The 26,903-nt window shown below is 44.3% G+C and overlaps 1 protein-coding gene across 2 annotated transcripts in view; it reads right to left on the bottom strand.

The window, feature by feature from the left end:
- Window positions 1-1,397: 1,397 nt before the first annotated feature.
- LOC138511377 (uncharacterized) overlaps window positions 1,398-26,903 on the bottom strand; it is a 333,915-nt gene continuing 308,409 nt past the window's right edge. For both annotated transcript variants that reach the window (XM_069627001.1, XM_069627000.1), the window contains one exon: window positions 1,398-6,524. In XM_069627001.1, the coding sequence (XP_069483102.1) occupies window positions 3,195-6,524 (3,330 nt within the window). In that variant the 3' untranslated portion in view covers window positions 1,398-3,194. The remainder of the gene's footprint in view (window positions 6,525-26,903) is intronic.

Here is a 26,903-nt window from a genome sequence, read left to right as displayed (position 1 = left end):
TGGGGGACATATACAGCGGTGACGAATGGTCATCACTTCCCACATCTGCCAAATTTGCTTGTTTTTGCTTCAATAACGTGCACCATTTTAATTCTGTCTTAACTAATATATTTATGTGTTCCAAGGCAGTCATGGTGTTAATGATTCTTAGGCCTGATTGCCAAATATTCACATTAGAGTATACAATTAGTAACGGATTGGAACGTTGACCATTAACCTTAGAATATTTGACAAGATTGTACTCACGTTAAATGCATGAATGTGAATAAACTCTTATTAAAAAGACATGTCTCGTTATCCCTAGGGCTAGAAATGTCGTGATTAGCACAAGAAAAATGGTGCACACATGTGTGAAACTGGGATACAATTATGTTATGCATTTCACTAAATTCAGTCTACACATTCAAATGAAAAATCAATCTCCTTAATTCTGGAAGGTAGATCAACTTAGTTTATGAACCAGAACATTAGGAGAGATTTCAGCAAAAACACCCTTGGCTCCGCTTTCCACCGATTCACAGTCTTCCCACCAAAGACATCTCTAAAAAGAGTGCACATGCATATCACAATATGAATATGAATAGGAATAATTGCAACTATGAATCGATGATATGGTGCATGTACATACAATGCATTTACAAATCCTCTACCTGAAATGTGGCAGTATAATAGGCTGATTCAAATAAAAACTTGCACATGCCACAGCGCTAACCATTAGCCATTCCTAAAAGTTCACTTCCAATTCAGAGCCACTGAGCAATGCATTTGGGTATGCAAATGACTTGTAAGACAAGCATTAGTGCTCCAGAAAATATTATCTTTACCTTTTAGGGCAGGACTATTACGTCATGTTTAAGGCGGCGACTCAATGAATAACCATCGTTAATAAAGTGACAACTTTGTATTCCGCTTTCCTTCATATGTTGTTGATTATGAATAGTGCCTCAGGGTTAAGAATGTCCACACTCTCACTCTCCCACAGGATTAAAAGCGTTGCTTAGTATTACTTACAATGTCAACTTTAAGAATGATGACAGTCTTAAATACAAGTTTGTTTAGATGTTCTGCATTGATGTTTCTACCTGCTGCTGCATCAAAGCAAACATATCCAGGCATAATTGGATCCATTCCTTCACAAGGCTCCTTGGCATCCACAATATATCCACAGCTACTACACTAGGGACAAGGATCACTGCCACTGCATCTATGACAACATGATTTGATGCTTACCATGCATGAATGTATATCAAGGATCATTAAGGACACAGAAGAAAACAATGTCAGAGGGTGGAAAGTAGTTTCATTGGGGACAAAATTGGCCTTCAAACACTTCACCTCGAATTAATAGTGAAATCTATTACATTGATCAGGTAATTCATTTGGGCATACACCATCTAGACATTACTAAAATAATCTTTATTCATATAAACAATCTTTAAAAACATTTAAATCTACACATACATTGGAATAAGCAAAATATATCTCAAATATCTAAATAGTGCAAATTTGATTTCATCACAACAGTACCACATTTGATTACGTGGTCTTATTTAACAAAGAGAAATCATGTGGAAACAGTCCAATTTTCTGTATTCAGATAAAAATGAAAAGAAACACTCACAAAATGTGTTTTGGCCTTTGGTGCGGAATACAACGCTGCTCACTTCAATAAATCGGCCTTCATCAGGACAACATGTTTTTGTTATGCGCATGTGTTTTGAAACTACATTATTAAAGCTTGGCGACTGCTGTTGAACTTTCATTCAGCACTTCCGATGAGTTCAGCATTGGTGCTTTTGTATCAGGATCCACAATCACTGCCTCCTCATCCGTGTGACAATTGTTATAATTCTAAGTTAATGGACCAGTTTCTGCATAGACTGCTGCTCATCTGTTTATGATTGTTATCATTTTGAGTGTTTGCATCGAGATCAAGAATCACCACCTCCTCATCGGTGTGACCATTGTTGTAATTTTGAGATATTGAACCGGGATCAAGATTCACTATCTCCTCATCTGAGTTATCACTGTTATAATTTGGAGTCATGGCATTAGGATTAAGAATCACTGCCTCCTCATCTGCATGCCTATGATTATAATTTGGAGCTATTGCATCAGGATCAATATTCATTGGCCCCTCAGCTGTGTGTCCATTGTTAAAATGTGGAGCTATTGAATCAGGATCAAGAATCAGTGCCTTCACACCTGTGTGACCATTGTTATAATGCAGAGTTAATCCATTGGAGGTAATAATCCCTGGCTCCTCATCTTTTTGGCCACTGTTATAATTAGGAATAATTGCATTGGTATCAAGAATCGCTGCCTCCTCAGTGTAACCATTCATATAATTCTGAGTTATTGCATCAGGATCATTAATCACTGCCTGCTCCCCTGTGTATGATAGTTGTAATCTGGAATTATTGCATCAGGATCAAGAATCACTGCCTCCTCATCTGTGTGACCATTGTTATAATAGTGAGATATTGGAGTGGGATCAAGATTCACTACCTCCTCATATATGGTATCACTGTTACACTTTGGAGTTATTGCATCAGGATCAAGAATAACTGCCTCCTCATCCTTATGACTATTGTTATAATTCAGAGTTATTGCATCAGGAACAAGAATCACTGCCTCCTCATCTGCATGTTCGTTGTTATAATGTGGTGTTTTTGAATCAGGATCAAGAATCACTGCCTTCTCATCTGTGTGAACATTGTCATAATTCTTAGTTATTGCTTTGGGATCAGGAATCGGTGTACCCTTATCATTGTAGTCACTGTTAAAATGTGGAGTTATTGCACATGGAGCATGAATCACTGCCTCCTCATCTCTGTGAGCATTGTTATCATTTGGAGATATTGCATCGGGATCAAGAATCACTGCATCCTCATCTCTGTGAGCATTGTTATCATTTGGAGATATTGCATCGGGATCAAGAATCGCTGCATCCTCATCTGCATGTTCATGGTTATCATTTGGAGTTATTGAATAGGGATCAAGAATCAGTGCCTTCTCACCTGTGTGACCATTGTTATAATGCAGAGTTAATCCATTGGAGGTAATAATCCCTGGCTCCTCATCTTTTTGGCCACTGTTATAATTAGGAATAATTGCATTGGTATCAAGAATTGCTGCCTCCTCCTCAGTGTAACCATTCATATAATTCTGAGTTATTGCATCAGGATCATTAATCACTGCCTGCTCCCCTGTGTATGATAGTTGTAATCTGGAATTATTGCATCAGGATCAAGAATCACTGCCTCCTCATCTGTGTGACCATTGTTATAATAGTGAGATATTGGAGTGGGATCAAGATTCACTACCTCCTCATATATGGTATCACTGTTATAATTTGGAGTTATTGCATCAGGATCAAGAATCACAGCATCCTCATCTGCATGTTTGTTGTTATAATTTGGAGTTATTGCATCAGGATCAAGAATCACTGCCTCCTCAGCTGTGTGTCCATTGCTAAAATGTGGAGTTATTGAAACAGGATCAAGAATCACTGCCTTCTCATCTGTGTGAATATTGTCATAATTCTTAGTTATTGCTTTGGGGTCAGGAATCGGTGTACCCTTATCATTGTAGTCACTGTTAAAATGCAGAGTTATTGCACCTGGAGCAAGAATCACTGCCTCCTCATCTCGGTGAGCATTGTTATCATTTGGAGATATTGCATCGGGATCAAGAATCACTGCGTCCTCATCTGCATGTTCGTTGTTGTCATTTGGAGTTATTGCATCAGGATCAAGAATCACTGCGTCCTCATCTGCATGTTCGTTGTTGTCATTTGGAGTTATTGCATCAGGATCAAGAATCACTGCGTCCTCATCTGCATGTTCGTTGTTGTCATTTGGAGTTATTGCATCACGATCAAGAATCACTGCGTCCTCATCTGCATGTTCGTTGTTGTCATTTGGAGTTATTGCATCAGGATCAAGAATCACTGCGTCCTCATCTGCATGTTCGTTGTTGTCATTTGGAGTTATTGCATCAGGATCAAGAATCACTGCGTCCTCATCTGCATGTTCGTTGTTGTCATTTGGAGTTATTGCATCAGGATCAAGAATCACTGCGTCCTCATCTGCATGTTCGTTGTTGTCATTTGGAGTTATTGCATCAGGATCAAGAATCACTGCGTCCTCATCTGCATGTTTGTTGTTGTCATTTGGAGTTATTGCATCAGGATCAAGAATCACTGCGTCCTCATCTGCATGTTCGTTGTTGTCATTTGGAGTTATTGCATCAGGATCAAGAATCACTGCTTCCTCAGCTGTGTGTCCATTGTTAAATTGTGGAGTTATTGAAACAGGATCAAGAATCACTGCCTTCTCATCTGTGTGAACATTGTCATAATTCTTAGTTATTGCTTTGGGGTCAGGAATCAGTGTACCCTTATCATTGTAGTCACTGTTAAAATGCAGAGTTATTGCACCTGGAGCAAGAATCACTGCCTCCTCATCTCTGTGAGCATTGTTATCATTTGGAGATATTGCATCGGGATCAAGAATCACTGCGTCCTCATCTGCATGTTTGTTGTTGTCATTTGGAGTTATTGCATCAGGATCAAGAATCACTGCGTCCTCATCTGCATGTTCGTTGTTGTCATTTGGAGTTATTGCATCAGGATCAAGAATCACTTCGTCCTCATCTGCATGTTCGTTGTTGTCATTTGGAGTTATTGCATCAGGATCAAGAATCACTGCGTCCTCATCTGCATGTTCGTTGTTGTCATTTGGAGTTATTGCATCAGGATCAAGAATCACTGCGTCCTCATCTGCATGTTCGTTGTTGTCATTTGGAGTTATTGCATCAGGATCAAGAATCACTGCGTCCTCATCTGCATGTTCGTTGTTGTCATTTGGAGTTATTGCATCAGGATCAAGAATCACTGCGTCCTCATCTGCATGTTCGTTGTTGTCATTTGGAGTTATTGCATCAGGATCAAGAATCACTGCGTCCTCATCTGCATGTTCGTTGTTGTCATTTGGAGTTATTGCATCAGGATCAAGAATCACTGCGTCCTCATCTGCATGTTCGTTGTTGTCATTTTGAGTTATTGCATCAGGATCAAGAATCACTGCGTCCTCATCTGCATGTTCGTTGTTGTCATTTGGAGTTATTGCATCAGGATCAAGAATCATTGCGTCCTCATCTGCATGATCGTTGTTGTCATTTGGAGTTATTGCATCAGGATCAAGAATCACTGCATCCTCATCTGCATGTTCGTTGTTGTCATTTGGAGTAATTTCATCAGGATCAAGAATCACTGCGTCCTCATCTGCATGTTTGTTGTCATTTGTAGTTATTGCATCAGGATCAAGAATCGCTGTCTCCTCAGCTGCATGGCAATGTTTATAATGTTGAGTTATTGAATCAGGATCAAGGATCAAAACCTCCTCATCTGTGTGACTATTGTTGTAATTCTGATTTATTGTATCAGGATCATGTATCATTACCTCCTCATCTGCTTGCCCATTGCTATGAGTTATTGCAGCAGGGTCAATAATCACTGCTTCTTCATTTGTTTTACCTCTGTTGTAGTTTGGTGTTATTGCATTATGATCAAGAATCACTGCCTCTTCATCTATGTAACCATTAGTATAGTTCAGAATGATTGCATCAGGATCAAGGAGTACTGCCTTCTCAACTGCATTATCTTTGTTATGATTTGGAGTTATTGAATCAGGATCAAGAATCACTGTCTTCTCTCCTGTGTGACCATTGTTATAATTCAGAGTTATTTTATTGGGGGCAAGAATCGATGCCTCCTCATCTGTGTGACAATTGTTATAATTTGGAGTTATTGTGTTGGGATCAGAAATCACTGCCTTCTCTACAGTGTGAACATTGTCATAATTAAGAGTTATTGCATCAGGATCAAGCATCACTGCCTCCTCATCTTTGTGCCCATTGTTATCATTTGGAGATACTGCATCAGGGTCGTTGACTGCCTTCTCATCTGTTTCACCATTGTTATACTTCTGATTTTTTGCTTTGGGATCAAGAATCAATGCCCCCTCATCTTCATGACCAATGTCATATTTTAGAGTAACTGCTTCGGGATCAAGAATCACTGCCTTCTGATCTGAATTGCTGTCTGTATAATTTGGAGTTATTGAATCAGGATCAAGCATCACTGCCCCCTCAGCTGTGCGACTATTGTTATACTTCTGAGGTATTACATTGGGATCAAACATCATTGCCTCCTCTTCTGTGTTGATATTATTAGATTTGGTGGTAGCCACATTAGGATGTGTTGCAATTACATCTTGATCACGAATTACAACCTCCTCATATGTGGTCTGCCGATCTGAAAAACTGACTTTATTAGTTCCAGTGCTATGATGCTGTATATCCATTGAAGTCTTTGGTGTTGTTAAAGCGTCAGCACACAATATAATGTCATGATACCTAGTATGTTGTTTTATAAAAGCAGTCTCACGCCTCAAAAATAGCTGAGCCAGGACATTTGCAGGAATAGCATCAAAATACTGATCCAAGAAGACAGCCTCTACCTACAAATGAAAAGAACATCCTTAAATTATTAATGAATATTTTAAATTAGCATTGTTTTATGAAAACACATGAACATTCTTAAAATGCACTTCCTGAACTCCTGTAACGACTTACTTTGAACGATATCGTCTGGATGTTATGACTGACATTGTCCACAAACTATACTTCCCTACTCTTTTTTGTTGTATTGTATACATTAAGCAAACCTGAAGGATTTGTCAGCTGGAAGGCGTTGAATTTATTATAATTACAGGTATATATTGATCTGTGCAACCCTCCAGACCATGTTTTTCCTGCCTCCCAAGCCATTGCAGAACAGGAAAGAAGATATGCAAATTAGGCTCAATCCTACCCCAAAAGCCCGAACTGCAAGATGACATCCTTTCTGCATGAGATCACAAGCAACCACAGACAAGTTTCAGCATCATTGGCTATTGTCATGAAGGTGCAGCTTGAGTCTCTAGGCCTGGAAGTCTCGGGACCCACATGTGAGCATAGACATTCCACTCGGAGTGCATTTAAGCATAACCTTTGCATATGTGGGTGTTTTTTTTTCAAACTGTACATAGTACATTCAAAACCAACGTTCACTTGCACAATCACCACCAACTTTGTTGGATAGTGAACGAGTCGCCTCGTAAAAGGTGTACTCGTAAAAGCGACTCGTTCACTATCCAACAAAGGCCACTCCACCCGCCCAGCCAGTAAAGGCGACTCGTTCACTATCCAACAAAGGCCACTACACCTGTCGAGCCAGTAAAAGCGACTCGTTCACTATCCAACAAAGGCCACTCCACCTTCCCAGCCAGTAAAGGCGACTCGTTCCCTATCCAGCAAGCCACTACACCTGCACAACCAGTAAAGGTGACTCGTTCCCTATCCAGCAAAGGCCACTACACCTGCACAACCAGTAAAGGTGACTCGTTCCCTATCCAGCAAAGGCCACTCCACCTTCCCAGCCAGTAAAGGCGACTCGTTCCCTATCCAGCAAGCCACTACACCTGCACAACCAGTAAAGGTGACTCGTTCCCTATCCAGCAAAGGCCACTACACCTGCACAACCAGTAAAGGTGACTCGTTCCCTATCCAGCAAAGGCCACTACACCTGCACAACCAGTAAAGGTGACTCGTTCCCTATCCAGCAAAGGCCACTACACCTGCACAACCAGTAAAGGCGACTCGTTCCCTATCCAACAAAGGCCATGTTCTCCGACCCAGTGAAGACACCCCATTTGCAAGCGAGCATTTAACAAGGATGTTCTTTTGCTTATTCACCCCTTCAAATTCATCACACTGGATTCAGGTGATAACGTCATGGGATGATACTGCCGCTCCACTGGGTACACTCACTTGTGCAGGATTATATGATACATGTAGAGGCATAGGTGATACAGGTGTGTGGTCTGCAGATACCTGCCCCTGGGTGACATCCTTCCCTACACAGATAATACACAGGAGGCCGCAGGAAGCATAATATTGCATAATATTGCACAGGCATCCATTATACGACAGCCAGGTTTACTGGACGACGTCAGTAAGACACAACACTAGGCCATCATCAATGGCCGCCAGGGGATGGAAATACGGCTTCAGCATCACGAGGACACATCAAACAAACGACTGATAGCAGTGCAAGGCATACGTAATGCCATCATAAGCCATGCACAAACGATGGTCTGTCATCTTTCCTAACTCTATGGAAGAGTGTATATCCTGAGGGAATTACTATTCCAAGCCAGCAAGGCTTCTGTATTCTGTCTGGCATATTGAAGAGGATAGAGCATTCCCGGGTCCTCATGCGGCCCATGGTGTCAGTGATCCAACACCCTCCACCTCATTGAACATAACTGATGAGGCTGTTGTTGGCTGTTCAGGACAATGCTAGAGTAGAGATTCCTATCCTGCACCTCTACACTACCAGGGAAAGGCAAGACACAACACTATCACTGACGAAATCACACACATGAAGCAATAACACAGATTGGTTGTGGGGATTTTGGGGTAATGTTGGGAAGATTGAGGGGAGGAGGGGTGTGTTTGGTGATTGCTGGGGAAGGGAAGGAGCTATAGGGGTCTGTGTGGGGAGGGGTGTATTTAGGGATTGATGAGGAGGGGGCCGAAGGGGGCTAACGGGAGTGTAGAAAAGAAGGAATTGATTAAGGGGTGTGTTTGGGGATTGTTCGGAGGGGTGGTGGGGTGAGATTGGGCATTGATAGTAGGTGCAGGGGAAAGGGGATGACATGTTTGTTTGGGGATTTTGGGGAGCAGATGGGGCGGGGAGGAGTTTTTAAAAATTACTGAGGACGGTGAGAGATGGAGAAGAGTGTTGATGGAGAAGGGGGATGGGTCTTTTGAGAGATTGTTGGGGGATGGTGGAAGAGTGTGTTTGGAAATTGTTCGGGAAGGGTAGGGGTTGGGGAATTATGTGTTTTGGGCATTGTTGTGGAGGGTAGGAAGTCAAGGGATGTTTTTACACATGTTTGAGGAGGGGGAGAGGGCGGATGGAGATACATGAATGACTCATGGCTTTGGTTGGAATAATGTTGCTTCTGAATCATGATGTAGATGTGATCCCATATTTATTGCTGTTAGCATGGATTGTCTTGCAAGAGAACTGTATGCACCAGGTTGCTTATGTATACCGTGAGCGTCATTACAAGTTCAGTGGTAAATCTGTATTATTACCGCTAGATGTGCTTACCCATACCGCTGCTTGGTCCTGTGGGTTTGCCAAGTAATTATTAGTGATGGTACGGTGCTGTAAATCGCCATTTTTGGAGTCCAGAGGATTCCCTGGGGATTTCTGTGGAATTACAGTGCCATGATCCCTCTGTCGATATATGGCCTTAAAGTGGCAAATTTACCTCTAGCATGATACTGTAGGAAGATCCGCCACTTGAAAAAATATTGTGTAGTTTGGCAGTGCTGTAAAAGTGGCAGTAATTTTGTTACTGACAAACAAAGTACTGGTAACAGAATCACCCCGCTTTTTTCCGGCACCGCCAATCTTGTAAGATGCACCAATTTGGGATCTGCCAGGCTCACATTGTAAATATTTCAATTACTCTTTCATTTGTAAAATCATATGCAATATTCATGGATGTCTGTGACTTGTCGTCACCTGGCTTAATCATGTCCCCATGGTGGTAGGAGTCTGTCAGGTGCACACAACAGCATATACTCAAAGAGCACATGCGGGGGTCCTCTTTTTCTGGGGGCTTATTTGGGAAAGGACATTGTGAGCACCAAAGAGAAAAAGTGCCGCAAATAGCTACCCATTGACACTGTCATCCGGGGGCTGTTTGTATATTTAAAACATGAATTTTGAAACTAGTCACCCTTTGGTTACTAACATCACCTCTACGCTGCCTGTGGCTAAGTGATTCAGAGCAGTCAAAAAGAAATGATTATGAAACAACCATACTAGGTTGTATGCTGTATATGTGTGTCATACATGTTTTAGTTATGTTGAAGTTTGTATATGACCTCATGGTCAGTTTTTTATGATGTGTTACATTGAATAAAAACTTTTATATATTTTCGTACACCCGACCACTCCATCCTTGACATATGCTCGATAAGATGGTATAATCACTCCGTTTGTTAATCTTTGTCTCCAAAAAAAGGTGCATGAAACAGGCGCACCCATGCATGTATTGCTTGGGTAGTTTTAGTCCACAGTGTTCATTTGATTCATGCGTAAACCCGCACCCATTAATGCCATCAGTAGCATCACACGTTATATGGGCCTATACCCTTGTGATTACGTGTTCAGTCTTCAGTAATCACAAGTGCTATCCCTTGTGAAGGGGAAGGCGTACCAGTACATACAGATGCATCTACAATGTCCAAGTTGCTTCAGAGGCACATCACACTTACTGACAGAAGTATGCATTTACCAAATGGTGTCTCATGATTCAGCCTTCCAGAAGACCCCATTGGAGAGGCATTGTTATTTTAGCCTCATGATCATTGTTGCTGACAGATAGGATTGCCATATTGTGTGGGCCTGGGCACATTGCATCCTATGCACAGAATGCATATCATGCGACACACAATGATAAAATGTCTACCCATTTGTGGTGCATACATGAGGGCTCAATCCATTCACTGGAGACAATGGAACCTAGATTTGAGCAGTCCAAAAGTCCTCACAATGGAGAGGCATGATATTATATGGTTCACATTGTAACGTCACTCCTCTGTAGCCTGTGGGTTTGGTAATGTGTCAGGAGCCATGGCAGTAGTGGATATTCAGCATTACCTTTCAGGATGTTGGGCGGGGGTGGTGTGAGTGCTTGATTACAATTTCAGTGTTGAGGCAGAATTTTAAGGTGGTGAGTTTCAGCTCAGCTTGTTTGATGATGCAGGGGTCCTAATATAATGCAGGGGTCCTAATATATCATTTGGAATGTATTTTTTGCCTCTGCACCCCAGGTGGTCCCTTTTGCCACCCCCCACCCTCAAAGCACTTTGTCTTGTTAAACACTCCTCACTAGGCACTCCCTCTTGCAAAACATGCAGAGAACTCCCGCTTGCCAGACTCTCTTCCAGACACACACTCTTGCTAAGCCTCGTCCCAGGCACACACTCTTACCAAACTCCCAACATCCAGGAACTTTCTATTTTCAGCTTACCCAGGAGCCACATCTGTTGTTCCCTGCCTGTGGTCATGTACACATCCAGGCTACTGTTCTACAGTACCAAGGAGTCATATGCGCACCCAGGATACATTACATATTTGTGATAGCTGTGACAAATTGATTTCTGGCCTACAGGAGTATGGGTAGAGGCTGAAGTGTTTACTCAGCCCTCAGACTTCTACCAAACAAGAGCCGGCCTAATCATAAAGATAAAACAGGTGCAATTAAGAGATATATCTCATTTGCCTTTTGTGGTAAATTGGGCCGTGGGAAGGCTATATTCCCATGAGGGGTGTAAATGTGAAACAGTAGTAATACAGAGCAAGATACAACTGTCCAAAACAAATGAATGTCCAATCAAGATTCTATATACATATAAGGCAAAAAGTACCTGTTCTCTGAACGGGTTCTATGGACAGACATGACACTCTCATCAATTGTTGAAAATCAATGATCCTGTAGGTAACTGTTCCAATTAGCTTATCTCTTAAACTGCACTGAGAATTGACGGCTGCCATACCCGGGAGCAGACGTTGGAGGGAAGCGAAAGTTGGTGTGCTGCTGCATACTGGGACCCACAGTGCTCTCTCCCAACCTGTTACCTCATACTGACATAGTGCAGTTTTATTTGCAGTACATTGTGGTCCAAATGTCCCAGAAACCATGCATTTTAGGGTTGTGGACCAGTCCTTCTACGACCACATTGATGTTTCACCGATTTCAGACAACCGTCTCATGTGTGAAGGTGCTGAAATTCGGGGAAAGGGGTCGGGTGTCTAAATGTTACGTAGCCAGTAATGTCCAGAGGGTCTAAACATGTAACTATGCAAAATGTGGTGCAGATTGGTGAAACAGCATGGAATTGTATAAGGAACAACGCTTTGCCAAGCCACAAACCCACAGAGTTTTGCTGAAATCCAGGGAAAGGTGTGGGGTGTCCAAATGTCATGTTGCCAATAATGTCTGGAGGGTCCTAACAGATAACTATGCAAAATTTGGTGCAGATTGGGAAAATGGTGTGGAATTGTTTAAGGAACAGCCCTATGCCAAGCCACAAACTTTCACTTGTGCTGAAATCTGTGGAACAGGGTGAAATGTCCAAATGTAATGTAGCCAGTATTGACCGCAGGATCCTAACAGGTAATTATGCAACATTTGGTGCAGACTGGTGAAACAGCGCAGAACTGTATTAGGAACAATGCTTTGCCACAAACTCAGCCACAAACGCACACATTTTCACTTTTATAAATATAGACTAGCTGTTGTCCCTGTCTTCGGTCGCATGGATTTTGGGATTTGGTACAATTATTTTTAAAAGACACATGAGTTTTTTGTTCAAACTGTACGACATATGATTTACAGGTTGATGTCTTAAAGTAATAAGTAATGTTTATTGGAGACATTAGTCAGGGCATATTGGCTGTAGTTGTTCCATTGATGTGCGCCCAGAAATGTTTTTGTGTTGTAATTACAAACAGACAAAGAGACAGACAAAAATAATGAAAATTACTTATTTGGCATCTGCAAACTGCAAAAAAAACTGTATGTGTACTTCTTTGTAATATACTTTAATTAAACAGACCATATGCAATAAAAAATTAATAGAAAACACCACAAACCCCAACCCCTGTAGAAAGAACACATAGTATGCAAAAACGGCAAGAGACAGCATGCTCGGTAATGAGGCCGTGGGAGAAAGGCAATAAAAACCACAATGTTCTTTAGAAAGGATATGTTCTAATAGCAAAAGGGATTAAAGTGACCTAGCCAGGCTCTAGGGTACAAATTGCCATGTAGGGAAGTTACCAGTCAATAGTACCTTTCCTGTTCTTTGGAAGTTTCACAATGTCAAACCAGGGTTCTAGGTGCTATGCACATGGTTTGATTCAGCTCAAAAGTGGATGTAGCGGTAGCCCAGGTGACAAGCAGATGTGGAATCAGGGTCGAACAGAAACTCACTGCAGGTAGAAGCAATGCTTGAGCGATGCATATCTTGGAAGTCACCAGGTTCAGTTTGGTGGAAAAGTTTCGACGGCGGTCGAGCTGATGTGAGATGCGAAGGGCAAGTCAGTTCGATGAGGTGCTTTAAGGTCACAATTTGAGAAGAGTACCAGTGTTAATTTAACTGTTGACAGAATCAGTAATGAAAAGACTAGAGGTTAGAATGCCGGTTTAAGTGTTGAAAATGCTGCAATGCTTCTTTGTTTGAGCCGAGGCAATGATTCCCTACAGCTGGTATGGTGAGGCAGTGACCTGGTGTGAACATCCGTTTCAGTGTTTTGAAGGACTGTGAGGGTAAATGGCAGCTCTGGAATGTCCTGTTGATTTGATCCGGGTTCAATGCGCTTGAATCACAGTTTGCAGAGGGTGAACAAATATATTGCGGGAATCCTGGCTATCTTTGCTCTCAGGGGCTGTGAGTCCCATTCCAGGGTCTCATGGGCAAGAGTAGTTCATTTACGTGAGCTCTCAAGCAAGGGGGAGGCTAGCACACAACATCAGGGGTCTTCCATCATGGTGAGGAAGCAGTATGGCTTGGCAGAGGTGCAGGTCATGCTCCAGCAGCTGACCACACTCAATGTTCCCTGGGGATAATTAGGGAGCAGGGTATCACATCACAACTGGAGGACTTTGGAAAGGATTGCTCTAGCAGCAGGGTCCAAATAATTGCTCTTCAAGGCTGAAGACCAGAGAAAAAAAACAGAGAAAGAGTGGGTGACCCCTATTTTAAAGGTAAAAGTGCACAGTTGATTAAAAAAGATCAAGTCTGCTTTAAGAGGCCCAATCCCTGCTCTTAGGACACATGGGGCCTGATTCATGGAAGTGTTTTATAATGGCACAATCCCATAGGAAAACGTTCCATGAATCAGGTGATAGGTATTTGCCTTGAAATCACACCCAAATAGTTTTGTGCTAATGACATTGCAGTGTACCTGAAGGAAGGGTGGATATATAAAGATGATGGGGGAATATTTCTCCAGCTGTGTAGTGCTCCCCTTGTCTACACTAACTATGCAGAGTCCCTTATCAATAGCATCAAATTCCCTTTTGGAATGCAGAACCCTGTTGTGAGACTATTCATTTTGGGATGTGTGTGAACAGTGTTTCCCAAGCCAACTCATCCTGGGATGTTCGCTCACTGGAAAGGGTGTTAACCCCCAGGGCTACAGTCTTGATGAGATATCAGCAGAGACAGCCTGTCTGGGGGAACTATACATAGCCCTTCCACACATGCACTGGGCTCACACATGTATGATATCAAATTGGTGTGGCTTGGATAATTATGAGAGATGGTAGCAACCTTATCTCAAACCCAGGTATGTCTTATATTTGCAGTTTAACATGCCACCAGGATATGAGCTCTCATAGTTATGTCATTTTTGGACCAGAGGTGCACATCTTAATGCACCCCCACTTAGTGACATGGCAGTCAATGCAGCCATCAAGAGGGCACCTTTGACCTAAACAGACTCTGGACCTCATTATAAGTATGGCGGTAAGGCAACAATGGTGCTAGTATCACTACCGGCACCGTTGCTACCGTACCACCATACTAGAAGTTCTGCTCGCAGGTGCCCTTGCAGCCACCAGGTCTGACCTGGTGGCCATACCGGCACCCGCGCGCAGAACATGAGGGTAGAACCTGTACCGTCATTAACGGTACTGGTGCTACCCCCCATTCCCATCGAGCCCTATGGGGCTCGATGGGAATGGGGATGTACCGGGCCCGGCACCCGCAAAAGGGCAATTACCGGGTCCGGCTGGGGATGCGAGTTCGGAGGTAGCCTTGCCAGTAAAACTGGCAAGGCTACCTCCAACCTCGTAGTGAAGCCCACAGTGTCGCTGGAGAGAGGGCCCTGCAAATGAGGCTACTGATTCAGCCAGGCCCAGATGTACACCAGGAATTTGGCATGTAGCTTATGGAAGGGGGGCCTGGTTAGCAGGTCACCTTTTCTGAGATGAAATTACCCACATCATTTTATTGATTAATGCAATTTTTTTAAAACAGGGCTTCTATCCCCTAGGCGAATGATAATTCCTCACAATGATCCCTCCACATCTCCATATTCCATACTCCATGTCATATTTACATATATGGTGTGCGGTTGTTACTGATTGTTAAAGAACTTCTCCCACACAGGGGGGCGCTAATGAAACATATGTGCAGTCCAGTGCATCAGTGTACCAGATGTGTGCTTCAATGTAAAAGTGCCCTTTGATATAATTTATGGATGCTCGGTTTGTATGTAAAGTGACATGTGCTGGTTACTGATGTAGAAGATCTCATAAATCCAGTGCCCGTATTTGTGAAAAGGTTGATTGTGTTATGTTAAGTTGATTTATACCATGAACTGCTGCCATTTTCATGGTCTCCAGGTGCTCAAGTGCCATGCCAACAGTGTGTTAAAAGGAGCCTGTCACTAAAATATGTAGTTTCACCTACAACTTCAATAAAGGGGAATGGCAGAGCGTGTGGATATTTGGCCTTCAAAGGCACCTCAATGCAATGGAATATGTAGATGATGGTTAGCCTGTGCAGCCTATACAATCTCAGGATTTGGAACTCTGTTAGGTCCAATGAAAACAGCATGACCATGGGTATGGGTGGCTTGCATATTCACCTCATTCCTGGCATTTCCCTCTGTTGCACCAGTGCTGTATTTATCCTCCGCACACAAAGGGTAGGTGCAGCTCCCCACCCAAGATAGAGTGGCAGGGCTCAACTAGCCTGTTTGGTGATCTGTGTCTTGCATGAGCTTTGGTTAGGCCTTTTCAATCCTGGGGGGAGCAACCTTAGTTTTATAATAAGTCAGCACCGGCAACAAAGAGAATCACCTGCCCATATTTAGGATTTTGTTTTTAGTTGGCCCACAAATATGATGCCCTTGAAGTGAAACCTTTGGATGTTCTAGTGTAATTGATATGATATGATAGGTCATTTATAATGTGCTGGACCCGGGGATCAAACCTGTGTTGCTCCGTGTCGTGTCGTCTTGTTTCCAAGATGAGCACATTGCCCCTGAGCTATCTTTCTGAGACAAATTAATAATTGATGTTGTTTATAGATAGTTTGTGAATTATTAATTTATCCTGAATCTCTGGGGCCTATTGTTCAGATACCATTTACGACTACCTGCTTTGAGAACAGACAATGACCTAGATTTCTAGGTCATGTTTACCTAGCACATTCAAACTGCGCTGAAGAGCTGTAGGGGTCTGTTAAATAAAATAGAAGATTATCAGTATATATCAACTAATGGGACGCACCCAGACCTAATCTAGGGATGAGCAGTATTCAGTTAGGAAGGAGTCTACGTCAGAGATGTATAGATTAAAAAGGGCGGGACTCAACACACATCTCTGACAAAGGTCTATAAAGGTTTGCACTTGTTGGTATAACAATCCATGACCATTCGTAGTGATCTGTAAGCTATTTGTGTGCAACTGCACCAAAGGCCCCAATAGATTAACTAGTAGACCCCAGCCTTTCAATTTACACCAGAGTTTATGCATGTTTGCTCTGTCAAAGAGTGAGGAGATATCAAATGAAGCAGCATAGATAGATTCCGTTCCTCTAACAACTCTTTTGGAGCCTGCATAGAACAAAACCATTCAGGCAGGTGCCCACATTCTTATGGAAACCCAACTGGCAGATATTGAGGTGACCAGTGTCCCTAGCCCAATCGTCAAGCTTACTCAGCAGAATAGGCATACACAATTTTGCTTCCTACATCTAGCAGGGCAATTGGGCGATAGTTTGTTGGATCCAACCTGTCACACCTTTTAAAAATGGGGATCGGGTAGGACTCCTTCCATGAGTCCGGATAATCACTCCTGGCCAGTATGTACTTGAATAAGATAAAAAGTATTTAAGCCCAACGTTTTGTATCACTTTTCATGGTTGATTTTAGATGCCATATGGTCCGGAGGCCCAAGATGGTTTAGATTCCTTAATCAAGAGAAATATACCATCAATTACAAAGTCTACTTTTTCATTTCCCCAGATTCACTACAATCGTTCGTTCCTCACCATAACTAATCTGGTCAGACGTGTTCAAAATGATTTAATCAAATCTGTTCAGCAATGGGATTTACTAGAGCCTCTGCTTGAGATCCTTGATTGGCATTGATTAATTGCAGACTGAGATACGTGGGGATGACAACTAGGCCAGTGAAAAAGTGCATCAGTGAACATCGGTTATGTATTAGAACAAAAAAGAACACTCGCCCCTTAGTTGAACACTTTTTATAGAAGGGACATGGTCATTTGGATTTTACATGGGCTATCGTAGAGCAAATTGCTGTCCCCCGAAGAAGAGATGTACTACATGCGCTCTTGTTCAAAAGAGAACAATTGTGGATCTTTCAACTGCATACACACGTCACAGGCCTTAATGAAGACACTAGTTGGCAAACACTAGCCACAATGTAGTCTATGCAAGGGACCAGCCCAATGGGTCCAGGTACGAGAGGACACTGGGCTATTTATGCTCTGCTAACACATGTGATGGACAGCCCATACCAGGCACTAACAGACATATGGGACGACTGCCCACCTATGGGCAGCTTGTCCTTTTGCTGTCACTTTCTACCAAGATTATCGAGAATAGTTCAACATCACTGTACAAACAGAACCCAACCAGCCACCTCCGCTCAGGTGTACTTTGTATGGACTGGTTTACCTGGAGGTGTGATATATTTTGCCATGGTCCTCTCTGGTGCCCCTGTTACAAGATGCAATGCAAGGTTTAATAGACTGCATAAACTATGCAGGGCCGGTCTTTGTGTCAGTCAGCCTCTAGGGGGCGCTGCACCTGCAGTACGTGGCGCTAGTCCTGCTGCTGCATTTGTTATAGCGCGCCTGAGCCTTGAGCTGGTGCTCCTGCAAAGCCAGGCCAGGCTGCATGCACCACCAGCCAGCTAGCCACATTCATCATTTTGATAATGTTTATTGCTAGATGCACACTGCTACAGCCTCAGGCAGGGCAGCAATTGGAAAATTAGCAACATTGTTGCTTTATTTCACTTAGCTTCCTCATGTGTGCATGTGCCCTCCTCCAGGCTATGCGTGACCAGGCTATGCACGCGCACATAGTGCACTGACAGTGACACAGGAAGGATTGATTTGGGCTGGCGTTGACGGGCCCCCTCCCCTCCTTTACGAGATAAGAGGAGTGGGTGCGCAGGTTACAGTAAGGGTTTGGCGGAACTGCCTGGCATGATGTGGTGATGGCCCAGGGCCGTGATCTTATCAGCTTTGGCTGCTGCTGCTGCTGTTGGCCCTAATGGTTGGTTGGGATGGCGGGTGGGGGTGCGCTGTGTGTTCTCTGACCGGGGCTGAGGGGAGGGCCGGGGGCAGGTGGGGGGATGGGAGGCTGCCGGTCCCCATCACTGCATCGCATGGCATGCATTGTGTGAGTTGTGCCATCATCCATGTGATACCTTCTCTGTGTCTGTCATTGCCCCTCGGGAGTCGGACCCTGCACTGGACACTGAAAACAAGCAGCATCAGCCACCTGACATCTTTGTTATACTGATAATCGCTGAATGTGCCAGTCCAAATCCCTTTAGCTATCCTCCACGTGTCTAGCCGTGCCCATTCTCCAGTAGCCTGGACGCCTGTCAGTGTCCATTCCCTTCCAATGCCCTGTGGCAATGCCCCCTTACCGCCTGATGCACTCGTCTGTTTCAGTGGAAGTCGAATGCTCCCCAATACCTCGATCTAGCTGCGGTGATCCAAACTCTCTGCCTGGCGCATCTTCCCACCTCTAACCATTGGAATCGGCGCTCCCCCACCTCATCCTGCAGGTACCGGAACCGCTCCGGTCACCCAATTCCAGCGCTGCACCCGGCAGGTCATTTAAACAGCAATGGTGTTATTGCCTGCGGCTTGCCTCTCCAACACATGCTGGAACCGTGCAGCACTTTTGATATTGACCGTGTGTAGCATAAAAATACAGGGAGCAAAGCAGCATCCCCAACACTGCGTTCCCCAAACCCATCCTTGACTTTTTCAATATTCCCAAAGCCATCAATGGGACCGAAAACGTACCAACGGTTCCCCCGAACAAAATTTATCTCCTCGATGACTACCAAACCCAAACTTGACTGCACCAATCTCGCAAGCACCAGGCTCGCCTTGCACCAGCACCCAGCTCCCCTTCTAGCCAACCACTCACAAGCGCTGCTCTTTGCACAGACCATCAGTTGCCTTGTGTGTATATCTCTCCATGGACAATATGTCCTGTTCGATGCCTATTTCACCGCGTTCCCATACAATGCGGCATGTATAATACTACCCTTGCTTTGCCCCCAAGGTTTGTATGCCGGACACTTCACCTCTGCATTATATAACCTGATGAAATATAACAAACAGCTAATGGTGAAATGTCCCATTTTGGTACTGCAAATCCCAGGGAAAACATTTGTATTGGTTCTTAGAGTTTTAAACATGCACTCCTTTTAACGTTTTCAAAAACACTATTAGAAGAAAATATCCTCTCTTGGTTTTGTGTGCGTTGATTTTATGAAAAGGCAAATGCCCTTCGTCCTGTGCAATTTGGGTGGTTTTGCAAAACCAATTTAATGAAATGTGCATATTTAACCTTGTTTTGCTAATTTCTGGCAACGTCACATCCAATGGCATTTGTTGATGAGTCCCTCCACTTACATTTTTAGGACTTGACCCCTACTGAGTAGGGTTGATTCACTCAGCTTGGAGGAGAGCTGTGGGCATGAGCAGCCTGCCCTTTCTTGACCTACTGTCCCGAGACTAATCTGTGTCATTCGTAATTTGCGCGGAATCGTGAACGGCTCAGGAGGCTCAGCCACAGCGCAGCCCGCGGGTGCCGAGTGCTTCTGCCTTCTGCCGATCAATAATGTAAGTCGGTGTGTTGCTAATGCTGGTGCTGCTAAGCTAACCACTGCCAAGGGGTGCGGCAGTGTGCCAATATGCGGGCAAGTGGGCTGCAGTAGTTTGCTTACCTTAATGTAGTCCTGGGGCCAGATTACAGAAACTTTGCACCGGTGCAAGTGTGCCCTATTTTTAAATACACTGGGACACATTAGAAAACTATTGCACCATGACAAGTGCAGTTAGACATATGAAAAGCAGCATGGCAACAATTGCTCTAGTGCAAAAAAGATACATTTATTATCCATTTTTGCATCAGGGCAAAGTTTGCCCTAGTGCTAATACCATATTAGCACCAGGGCAAACTTTGCCCTGGTGCAAAAATGCAGTATAAATGCATCTTTTTTGCACTAGGGCAATTTTTGCCCTGGTGCTTTTAATATGCCAAATTGCCCTTGTCATGGTGCATTAGTTTTCTAGTGTGTGTCAGTGTTTTAAAAAATTGGGCAAACTTTGCCCTAGTGCTAATAGGGTGCCAGTTTGCCCTTGCATTGGCGCAAAATGTCTGTAATCTGGCCCCAGATGTTGCAGCCATTTAATAATTGCATCCAACAATTTAAGCTGTCCAAATGAGCATGTATGGTTCATGTTTACAAACATATTAATGTTAGGGTGAGTATTGTGAACCGTGATGTGAGCACCAAGCCATGCTTCTGTTATGCATTTAGAGATTCACACATACAATCCTTTTATCACAGACTTATTAATCAAATGTAGAGATCTCTGATCACTGTTATAGTCCTGAAATGCTCTGTGATTTAATACAAAGCATATAGGAATCCTCATTGGTGCTATTTGTCCCCTTTCCCACTCTCAGAGAGGTATTTTGAAAGAGTACAATAAGAGTGTACCAGACTGTCCATCTATGGAATGATAACCTACTATCAGAAAATTATTCATATGGTTAGTCTAGTATTGCCCCTTGTGAAATACGTGAGGTGGTACGAACAGAACTCCTGCAACACAGGGCCAGTTGTCACTGGCGTAACAGGGGCCCACGCTGCCCCTGTGGTGGGGGGACCCTTAGCACATGCCTGGGAGGGGGCCCCACTTGGAGAATAAAATGAAAACAAAGATTTGATTCAAATTATTATGTTTTTTTAAATTTCTTTTTGAAATCATTTTGCCTTCATGAATACATTATTTCTGTAACTGAAATAATGTCTTTATGAAGACAGAGTGACTACAAAAAGAAACTTCTTTTTGAAAGTCTGAGGGCTCCCCCTTGCCCATGACATGGAAGACCCCAGGCTGGAGGCATCCATGTCATGGGGTGGGGCAGCTCTATAACTTCAAAAAGAAATAGTTTATTTTTGAAGGCACTCTGACTTCCTAAAGAAATGATTTGCGTTATGGTTCGGTCCTTAACAGAAATAATTTCTTTATGAAGTCTGAGTGATTTCAAAAAGAAACAATCAGCCTCATCACAAGTTTGGCAGTAGCGTTGCCGGTAAAATCGGCAGGCTGCCGCCAAACTTGTGCTTTTTTCCAGCACCCGTGAATGGACAATTACCGGGTCATTACGGCCCGCCGGACCCGGTAATTTCACATTCGCGGGCACTGGAAAAAAATGCTCCCCATTACCATTTGATCCCCATATGGTTCAATGGGAATGGGGAGCTCGGATACACCGCCACCATTCAGAATGGTGCCGGTGCATCCGACATGCTCTGCTCGCGGGTGCCGGTACGCCCGCCAGGCCAGACCTGGCAGGCGGGAAGGCACCCTGGAGAAGAACTCGTAGTTTGCTGGTCTGGTAACAATGGTACCGGCAAGCTTACCGGTACTGTTGTTACCAGACCAGCAAACTTATACTCAGGCCCAATTGCTTTTTTAAGTAATAGGGCTCCCCTCAACCCAATGACGTGTGTGAGTTTGCTGTGAAAGGGTGCACACAAATGTATCGGTGACTGGGTGTGTATGTGTGCATGTACAGTGAAAGGGTGCACACTTAAATGTATGAATGGCTGCATGGGTGTGCCTGTATGGTGACAGACTGCACACTTAAATATAAGGATGGCTGGGTGTGCATGCGTGTATATGGTGAATGGTGTTTGTGCTTGTGTTCAGGGGCACACCAAAACCTATATTTCGGGGGGCTGCTCCTTCAGATGTTGGGAGAGGCGCTAACTTCACGGGTGGTGGGAGAGGCAAACTTATTTGTGTGGGGGCATCTAACTTCTTTACGCATTTTAATGAGACTATTCTAGTGCAGCTTCAATGTTACAAGCAGTTAACTCTCTCCTTTAAGTGTGAAAACACCCACTTATGAATTGGTGTGAGAATGAACAGTCTCCTGTTCCCTTTCTACCCTTCCAATCACTTCCCTGGCATGAAAGTACTAAACCCACATCACAATTTCAATTGCCTAAAAAATGTGGCATTTAGATGCAGGTACTAACAGTGAAATGCTTTACGTTAGTAACTACTGGGCCCTTGTTAACAGCGAAACCCAGGTGCCATTTAATATCTGTGTCCTGTTCTGTCCGGTAACTGCTCTGAAGGTCAGCCCGGTTGAGTCAACATAGCCCAAAGTTTCTGGGGTGAGTGCTGCAACCCAGTCACCTCATTATTGTTAAGCCCCTACTTGTGTTTAATGCCTTAATTACTTATTGGTAATTGTCATTACTCCTAGCCCTATTCTTCCTTGTCCCTGTACTTGTGTATGAGACAGTACTTGTGTAGGAGGGAATATGCCTCATACACAAGCACTGTGATGTGGTAGAGGTACATAGAGGTAATGCCTGACTTAGCTACCTCTATATTCCTTACTCCTAATCCCACTCTTCCTCATCCCAGTACTTACCTATGAGGCAAGGAGCCTCAAACGTAAGCTCTGGGACAAGGAAGAGAGAAGTGAAGGTAATTCTGGGCCAAGGAGCTGATTTTAGAGGTTGGGTAGGGCATGGGAGGGAGAGGGGATGTGTGGGCGGTGGGATTGTGCCATAAATCATAATGGTTGTTGATTTCCAGGCTATGCAGGCATGATATGTGGTATTAGTGGCTAGAGAGGCATTTTGGTGCACCCAATCTGGTTATTCCTCAGTTTGGTATGACTTTTTTTTAACTGCGTTTTTCTGATAAAGCAGTCCTGCTAAGTGTAATTACCTAGCTAGACTGGCATTTGGGTGCGGCCAGTCTAGCCATTTCTTACTGCAGCATTGTATATTTTTTGAGCATCTGTGATAAAATGATATGATATAAATCTATTATAACACGCCTATACACAAGTGTTTCTTGGCACGACAAGCAATGGAGTGAAGATTGAGGTTGGACAAGACAAATGATCTTATTAGGCCTTGTGTCATTCAAATCGTGCAAGTGCGAGAATGAGAAATGCAAGGTGAATTGGAGGGGGGAAGTGCAAGGAAGAAGGGAGGGGAAAACAGGGCTGTAATGCTCTGAGTAAGTGCAGCCAGGACATTGAGGCTCTCAGTAGTGCAAGGAGAACAAGGGACTGTAGCGTTACAGTTACAGTCCCTAAGTGAGTGGTAGGCCGGAGGCAGTCCAAGGATGACTGATCAAGAAAGAGCCTGGACTCAGTGAGACTCTGAGGGTAGCCAAGCAACCAGTCCGTACAGCAGACAGGTAGGTCAAGTAGGTCAGCAGGGGAGGGAGAGAGCGAAAGCAGAGGAGAAGAGGAAAGTTTTGAGCTGCTTCTGGAACATCAGGTGGTCCGCTAAAGTTTGAGGGGGCAGGGAGGCCATTCCAGAGGGAGGCATCTGCAGAGGAGAGAGATCTACCCCCACTCTCTGCCTGAAGAAGCGTATAGCCCTTAGAGAGCAGGTAGCCGGGGAAAGGGCTCGAGAAAAAAGGTATTTAGGAAGAGTGCATTGGATGTAGTGTGGGCACGACCCCAGAAAGCCTCGTGGACAATGCAAACGGTCTTGAACTTGATTCTTGCAACCACCGGGAGCCAATGGAGAGATTTCAGGGCTGTATAGATATGATCCCTGGGTTTGTGGCCATGGATAAGTCTTGCTGTCCTGTTCTGGATTTGTTGCAGAGGGCGTACAGTAGAGGAAGGCAGCTTGAGAAAGAGGCTGTTGCAGTAGTGCAGCCTAGAGAGAAACAGCGCTCCGGAGACAGTGAGCTTCTGGGGGAAAGGGAGAAAGGGAAGAGTCCCTTTGAGTAGGAGCAGCTGGTAGGTAGTGGGACTTCTTGGCAACGTTGAGATACGAGGAGAGATAGAGAGAGTGGAGTCGAAGATGACACAAAAGGTTTTTTGCCTCGCAGGAAGGAGAAAAAGAGGGCCCAAGGTGGGAGGCCAGAGTGAGAGAGGGAAAGCAGGGGCATGGGTCCCAATGAGAAGGATCTCCATCTTAATGGCACTAGGCAGAGATCGTTGGAGGCACACCAATCCTGAATCATGGATAGACAGTCCGGAATGAGCGAGAGATGAGAGGAGCCTGAAGGAAAGCTGAGTGTCATCCCCATAACACTGAAGTTGGAGGAGAAGGTAGAGATCAGGTGGGCCAAAGGGGCCAAGTAGAGGTTGAAAAACCAGGGTGAGAGGACAGAGACCTGGGGAATGCCACAGGTAGAGAGAGAGGTGGCAGAGAGAAAGGGACCGAGTTGGACCTGGGAGGAGCAGTCCAAGAGGAAGGAGGTCAGCCACTCCAGGGCCTGATCCGTTATGCCCAGGTTCTCACGTAGTCGATTGATCAGGATGGCATGGTTGACTGTGTTGAAAGTAGAGGAAAAATCAAGGAGGATTAGGACAGAATGAATGCTGGAATCAAGGTTAGAGAGCAGATCTTCACGGGTGTTCAGGAGAGAAGTTTTGGTGCCTCTGGCAGCTCTGAAGCCAGACTGATGGTCGTGGAGACAACCAACAGATTCAATGTGGAGAGTAAGCTGGGAGATGGGCAGCCTTTTTACAAAAGCTTGCCCAGGAATGGGGTGATGGAGATTGGGCGATAGTTTGCCGGACAGGTAGGATCGGAAGACGGCTTCTTGAGGAGTGAGTGCACAAGGGAGTGCTTAAGGAGACAGGGGAAGGTTCCAATGGTGAAAGAGTGATAACAGAAATCGGCCAGGGTGCAGCAAGGGTGTCAATATGGTCCTTGATGGTTCTGGAGGAGCAGGGGAGCACCTGTTTGTACGGCACTTTCATGGATCGGACTTGTCTAGAAACCTTGTCAGGTGTTGTCAGAGAGAAAGAGGAGAAAGGAGGAGGAGAGTTAGAGATGGCCAAAGCAGGGGCCGATAGAGGAAGAGGAAGAGGAGATAATTTTAGCGTAGAAGTGAGAGATGAGAGCCATATAGAGGGCCAGGGAGGGAACAGGAGTTGACCAGTACCGTGCAGATTTTAAAATGTTTGGCTGTGTTGTTAGAGACAGCAGAGACCCGGGCTTCAATGTGTGCTCTCTTCTTGATGAGTGTTATTGCTTCAACTGGCTTCTTTGCGCAACAGTCTAGGTATGTCTAAATGTGGCCTGGCATGCTCTACTGTAATGTTATAACGTCTACACTGGTCTACATTGTGCAGCCAGTGGGACATGTTTTCAATGTGGCATGGCATTTTTAATAGCAACGCATTAATGTTCCTGTGCACTGTTGGTGACTTGCATGTATTGGATTGGTGTTACCCTACAAAACAATGGCAAACACTCTGGCTTTTTAGCCAGTTTTTCTCAGAAAGTGTGCTGTATATTGCATTACAACACATATTTATATCTTTCTCCACGTACAGTGTGTGGTATACCCCTTCAGCAGCATGTTCATGCGTATTGTGCAAGTGTGATAATCTAGGCCGGCCCCGAGTGTGGCACGACCTGTGATTTGTTGCTGAGTTGGGGGGGGGGGGGCTCAGCATGGCTCACAGGGGGGCCCCCCACAATTTGTGTTACGCTACTGCCAGTGGTCAGTGGGCCATCAGACCCCAGCAGGCTGCTCACACCGCAGTGTGCCATTACGGACAGTTTGAAACTGCATTCAGGCAAGGCCTTCCCTAAGAGCAGGTGACAGAAAAACCATTTACTTGGGAAGCAACAGCTGTGTTTTCACATTATAATTCTTCTGAAAAGTACTTGAATTACAATGTAATGAAACTAGCTTCATTTTTATAGCAATTATGTATTCATGTTGAGGAGAGGTTTTGTCGCACGACAGACGTGTAGTTTGGGAGCGACGTGAGCCAGTCGGGGTGGGGGGGCGCCATCGATGCTTCCCACCTGGGGTGCATTCCGGTGTAAGACCGGCCCTGAAACTATGTCACAGCCATACCCTGCAGGTGGAATCATGGCTAACACAAATTGTACATATATTGCAAACAGCCTGCATTAGACATACTGTCATCAGTTATCAGTGTAGGCTACACAAGACCAACTGAAATACGTCACGAGTTGAGGGAACACATTGTGCAGCTCCCGCTGCCCAGCGGTCAGTAGTACCGCTGACAGATGACAATCACTGCCCCACAACCTGGGCAGAGCTCTGTTTCACTGCGTCCGCTTTGCATAGTACATTTTTGCATCACACATGCATGGTCACCCCTGATGACTTTCGGCTCCAATAGAAACAACGCCAAATACAACACTCATTATACCACGAAGACAATGACAAATGAGCGTGACTATGCCAGCAAAAATGTCTTAGATAGGACTAGGTTCTTTCAAAAGGATACACACAAAAAACACATTTCCATAATGAGAAATTAGGCGTGCGCACACTTAAAACAATTTACCAGAGGAATGTGAGCTGCCATAATATATATAAAGATGACTTCTCTTTTCAACGGTTGACTAGTAATAAGTAATGGCAATAGGTAACCGGCAATGATCTGAGAGGGTCACTGTGGCATTATTAACACACTCCAA

The sequence above is a fragment of the Ambystoma mexicanum genome, chromosome 6p (assembly GCF_040938575.1).
Source record: "Ambystoma mexicanum isolate Mex_15411 chromosome 6p, UKY_AmexF1_1, whole genome shotgun sequence".
NCBI lineage: Eukaryota > Metazoa > Chordata > Amphibia > Caudata > Ambystomatidae > Ambystoma > Ambystoma mexicanum.
The sequence above is the reverse complement of the archived record's forward strand: the minus strand, read 5'-3'. Positions and strand labels throughout refer to the sequence as shown.